Raw genomic sequence first — 5807 nt, forward strand, 5'->3', positions numbered from 1 at the left:
GCCGCCGATCTTTCAAACTTTATCCCGGACGAGCCCCCAAATGTTGCGTCTGCGACCGCGTTTTGTCACGTTCCAACCGCGTTGCTTTGCTTCGCGAAAAGAAAATAACACCGCGTAAATCTTACAACAACTTTATTAATGTATGCGTTACAAAGCCGCGATAAAAGCGCGAGGAAAACCCGAGCCGTTAGTCCAGCTTTTTGTCGGTTCCGAGTCCGGCTTCAAACTCCTCTTGAACCTCGCCGTAAACAACCCCGTTGCTACCCGAACAAAAACATCTAAGCGATCGATCGTTCAACGAACATCTTTGTATACCGCGTAGACGAAACGCGCCGCATCTTGCAACAATATTATTTGTGTAATGTTTTGTTAGGTATTTGTAATTGTACAACTTTTTTTGGAGTGCATAATGCCCAGGTTTTATTTAATCAAAAGAGTACATTGTTTTGTTTTATTTTAGAGTGATCTCAATTGAAGAGGCTACTCGCCAAACTGACATTTAATAATGTCGGGTACATTATTGAAACTAACCTTTTCAATTGTTGGTGAAACTTTCGGGGTAAACAACACACGCATTTGTGTGTTGCAAACATGTGTGCAGGGTTTGGTTTCCATAATTCTAGTAAACTGTAAAAGTTAGGTATCTCAAGTTAGGTAGTAATCTAAATCTAACTTACCGAAAAGTCAGCGTGACTGCACCAAGTTACTGATTACCTGTTGAAGAGTCGTTCCTGAAAGAATAAAAGACAATTAGTTAATAGAAAAGAAGTTAGTATTAAAACTTCAACTTTATTGAAACTAACCTTTTCAATTGTTGGCGAAACTTCTAAGATGGACGTGTTTGTGTGTTGCGAGCGTGTGTGCAAAGTTTGGTCCACAATTGTAGAAAATTGTAAAAGTTAAGTGTGTCAAGTTAGATATTGACAAAATACTAACCTTTATCAAAGTCGGCGTAATCGCACTGGTCGACTGGAAAAGGAAACGGCCTGCAAAAGGAGAGCGACGATTAGAACTGTGGAAAATTATGTATCTACCTTAGTGCTAGTCGGGTCAGTTTCGGTCATCTGAGTTAGGTGACATTGCTCCTTGGTCGGTCAGACCCTTACCTGAAACAGAGAAAGATAGGTTAGTAACTTTCAAAGTACAGGTTGAGATGGAGCGGTGCGTCTCCAAGGTGGAAACTAGCCCGAGACGAAAACTTAAAGAATAAAAAGGGAGTGTGAGTTCTTGTCAAAACTCACACAGGTTGTTAGTCACCGTGTAAACTAACGGTGGACACAGTTTAGACAACAATTGTTCCGGTTAGGTTGGTGAGTGACTCCCGGGCGATTTTCCTCCACCTTGTCGTGGTGTCCGGGCTTAGGATCTGTGAAGCGGAGGGGCTATACTGGCGGGGAATCCTTTGATTCCCTGGTAGGGTCACCCATGCCAGTAAGGCCTTTTGCGGAGATCCTGTACTAAGAGAGGAAATAGAGGAAGAAAAACCTTGAATAAAAACCGGGGGGTCCCAGCCTCGCTTAGCATTTCTTGCCGGTGCAACTGGGATAGGGGAGAAAACCCTGACTTCAAATCCGGGGCGTCCGACCCCGTCAGCCACGGCGCAATCGGACTAAGGGAGTAAACCCTGACTACAAATCCGGGGTGTCCAGCTCCGAGAGGCGCTTTCGGGACGGCCACTGGACTAGGGGAAGGAAAACCCTGACTTCAAACCCGGGCAGGATGGGCTCGTTACTTTTGGCCGGGAACCATCCTAGGAGACGGATACTCCGAAATCAAACCACCCTAAATATTATGGAGATGTCGACAACGGAGGAAGAAGTAGTACCGGACCAGTGCGATCGGACGCACAGGTCCCGGCGGCTCGGGAGTGCTTGCCCTGCTCCCGTACCGTCGTTATCAAACAAAGGGTTGGCCGCGCCGTGCGATGCAGGCGACGCGGTTCAGAGAGCTACTGCAGACAAAGAGGACACAAAGCGTCAAGGAAGTGCGTCGTCTGCTGCTCCATCTGAGCTACGAACTGAGAGCAGACTTCTGACTACAGTGGGCTCCACGATCCAATCGATAACAAGCATATCTTTGTCGTCAGAAGATGAGGCCACCATGGATGGCCTAATGGATAAGTTATTAAATTTGGATACGCCTGCTGAAGTGCTTGGCCAAGCGTTCAGTACTGGTAGCCCAACATAGCGTAAACAGGTTGCGTTTAAACGCCCTCGAGATTGTGTCGAGCAAGGCCCTTCGACTTCTACGGATGGAACTAAAGCAAAGTCGAAGAAGTCTCGCCCCAAAAAACGATCGGCCTCCGCGCGCCGCTCTAGTAGCAGTTTGGGTAGCGAGCCGGAGGAATTCTCCAAAGTAGAGGACTTCGATTTCCTTACTGGACCACAAATTGTGGACCATATTCGACGTGGCATGGACTCCTTAGAGTACTACACAAAAAAGAGTGGTAACCTCAAGGGAGGGTATGTACGTTTATTTAAGATGATAGCAGGCTCGGTTAAAAGAGCTGCCAAAGCCTACGATGCGCGTTCCGGAGTGGAGGGTCTATCTGATGGTGAGAGAGAGAGAGAGTTGGAAACGGAACGTAACACTAAGATGATGGCTAAGATCGCGACGTACAAACGACAGGTCGCTGAATTAGAGAGCGAGCTAAGATGGGCTAAAAACGAGTCTAGGTCTGCACCACCTCTGCCCCAAAGGAAGCGAATGAAAGAGAGTGCAGTACAAACCGAGGGAGTCCCGGTGGTAACGTCGGTTGTGGCCTTACCACCGGGAACCTTGCCGATATCAGCGCGACGGCAACAAGAAAGACAGCAGCAGAAACGGCAACATCAACAACAGCGACAGCAACAACAACGGAGCTCTGGTAGAACCACAGGGTTTGGCACTGGCCCGGAAATCCAGGAATCAAGAGTGGAAGGGAGGATAACGGCCCTTGAACATCGGATGGAAAGAATGGAGGGCATGTTAGAAAGGGTCATTGGACTTCTGGACCCGAAGCTCCCAAAGGATGTACACATTAAGGTACAGGATGGTGTTGACTTTGTAAGCCGTAAACAAGGTCAGACTAACGCAGCCATAACGACTGATAACGAATACGACGATCAGTTTGTAGAAACCGACTGGGCCACGGTGGTTAAGCGTGGCGGGGCCCTTTCCCGGAAACTGGGTGCAAATCGTGCAATACAGAGTACACGCCGTAACCCTGCTTTCTGAGTGAAAGTTGGAGAAGGATCACAAACGATACAGCGAGAGAGAGAGAGAGAGAGAGAGAGAGAGAGAGAGAATGGGCAATGCCCCCTTAGAGAATAAGCGGGCACGATGGGTTAATACTCAGTCTCAACCCTTGTCTCAGCTATCACTTCGTGCGCAGAGACAACAGTTGCGTACGCGCCCTGTAGAAGTCCCTGTTACATCAGGATCGGGACGACGACGACGACGCCGCAGACCAGCAGCTGTCGCAATTAGACGTGTTCAAGACGATAAAGTCACGTATGCTGATATAATGAGGACTGCAAAGGAAAAAGTAAAATTGCAGGACCTTGGTATTACGGACACAAGGGTTCGTAGAGATGTGGGAGGGGGTATTTTAATAGAAATTCCCGGTACAGACGGAGCCGAGAAGGCGGAACGTCTGAAGAATGTGTTATCCCCGGTGTTAGAGGGCAAGGCAGTGATCCCGACCTGTGCAGCAAGGAGAACTGCGTATCTCGGGACTAGATGCTTGTACGGAACCTGAAGAGGTGAAGAAAGCACTAGCCTTAGGAGAATTTGGGGTGTGCACGGCTGCGGACATCCGGACGGGACCTCTTAGGGAAGGACGAGGACGTACCGGTGTGATGTGGGTAAAGTGCCCCTTTGTTGTCGCTGAGAAAGCGGCAACAGTAGGAAAGATCCGAGTAGGATGGACGAGAGCTCATGTTACGCTACTCCCGGGCAGGCGACTCCAGTGCTATAAATGCATGGAGTTCGGCCATGTCCGGGCGGTATGCCCGAATGAAGAGGATTTTAGCAAGTCCTGCTATAGGTGCGGTGGCAACGAGCATGTGGCGCGGGACTGTACGGGGACAGCTCGTTGTATCCCCTGTGAGTCGCGTGGTTTTCCAGCTGGTCACAGAGCAGGTGGAGCAGCCTGCAGAGCAAAAATGCTAGGAGGTTACGGCTCGCGGGGCCGTAGAATCCCTGCTGAGGAAACAAATGCTGTGCGGAGGGCAGCAGTTAGCGGCCAGGACGTCGGCTGCATGCCCATGGAAATTTAAAAATAGCGCAATTTTTACAAATTAATGTTAACCGGAGTAGTCCGGCACAGGATCTGGCAATCCAGGTCCTACGGGAAAAGGAGGTGGCGCTGATGGCAATCTCAGAGCCATGGCGTATACCTGATTCGCCGCATTGGGCGGCAGACTTAGATGGACTGGCGGCGGTCACTTGGTTGCCGCGTTTTGGAAGCAGGCAAGTTCGCGAAGTTATAGAGCGCGGACACGGATTTGTTGCGGTGCGATGGGGCAGAGTAGCAGTGTTCAGCTGTTATTTCTCTCCTAATTCTCGTATCGGGGATTTTGAAGCTTCACTGGGGGCTTTGGGTGATAGTGTCCGGCGTGCGGGGGATGACCCGGTGCTGGTTCTCGGCGACTTTAATGCCGGATCAGCTACCTGGGGCTCCTCCCGTCCGAACCGGAGAGGTCAACTAGTGGAGCAATGGGCTGCTCTGCTTGGGCTCCTGATTCTGAACAGGGGCAGGGTGGCTACCTGTGTTCGCCCACAGAGCAGCTCCATTGTAGACCTTTCCTGGGGGTCCAGGTCAATGGTTCCGCTAGTGAAGACATGGCAGGTGCTGAGGAGGGAGTCGTTATCAGACCATCTGTACGTATCCTTTGTTGTTACCGAAGATAAAGTTGGTAGGCCCGTTGTTCGACGCCCCACGTTCACGCGTTGGAATAATAAGGTATGTAATACCGATATGTTTGAAGCGGCGGTTCTGGGGGCAATCTGGGGTGATCCAATTGCCCCTGAAACTCAGCCGAATGAAGAGGCGGCTTGGCTGAACCGTACAGTTACAGATGCTTGTGACATTTCCATGCCTAAAGTTCGGGGAATGACGGCACGGAAGTCTACTTATTGGTGGTCACCTGCAATAGCGCGACTGCGATCAGAATGCTTGGCTCGCAGGAGGCGATACACCCGAGCTAGAATACGCAGAAATACGGAACCAGAGGCACTTAAAGTTTTACGTACCTCTTTGCGCGATATGCAACGTGCGCTCAAGAGCGTTATACTTACCGCCAAAAAATCGGCTTGGAAAGAGTTAATTTCTGCAGTAGATGGTGATCCGTGGGGTACACCCTATCGGGTGGTGATGTCTCGCCTGCGAGCGGCTGGACCCTCCACTACAGAAACGATGGACGTCCATGAATTACTGGATGTTGTTAACGGCCTCTTCCCTGTGCGTGAGGTTAATCGCGCAGAAACATGGGATGAAGATCTATTGGCACCTGACCTTGAAGTCAACGGTTTGGAGCTTCGTAATGCTATTCAACGAATGGCACGAAAATGTACCGCCCCAGGTATGGACGGCATTATAGGCCCAGTATGGACTAGAGTCGCGGCAATAGCACCGGACATTATTCTTAGGTGCTTTAATAATTGTTTGCATCGGGGCATTTTTCCAGCAGCCTGGAAACGTGCACGTTTGGTGCTAATTCCCAAACCAGGTCGGGCAAGCTACAGGCCGATATGCTTGTTAGACGAAATTGGCAAGTTGTTCGAGAGAATTTTGGTTGGTCGGCTGGAAGACCACATAACTCAGT

At 49.9% G+C, this 5807-nt stretch overlaps 1 protein-coding gene across 1 annotated transcript; it reads left to right on the forward strand.

Moving 5' to 3' along the window:
• Nucleotides 1-3505: 3505 nt before the first annotated feature.
• On the forward strand, nt 3506-4259 carry LOC109861136. The gene is made up of 3 exons (XM_020440649.1): nt 3506-3665; nt 3721-4059; nt 4108-4259. The coding sequence occupies exons 1-3, from the start codon at nt 3506-3508 to the stop codon at nt 4257-4259; spliced, it is 651 nt and encodes a 216-aa protein (XP_020296238.1).
• The last annotated feature ends 1548 nt before the right edge of the window (nt 4260-5807 follow it).

The sequence above is a fragment of the Pseudomyrmex gracilis genome, unplaced genomic scaffold (assembly GCF_002006095.1).
Source record: "Pseudomyrmex gracilis isolate BER0280 unplaced genomic scaffold, ASM200609v1 scaffold_596, whole genome shotgun sequence".
NCBI classification, from domain to species: Eukaryota; Metazoa; Arthropoda; class Insecta; order Hymenoptera; family Formicidae; genus Pseudomyrmex; species Pseudomyrmex gracilis.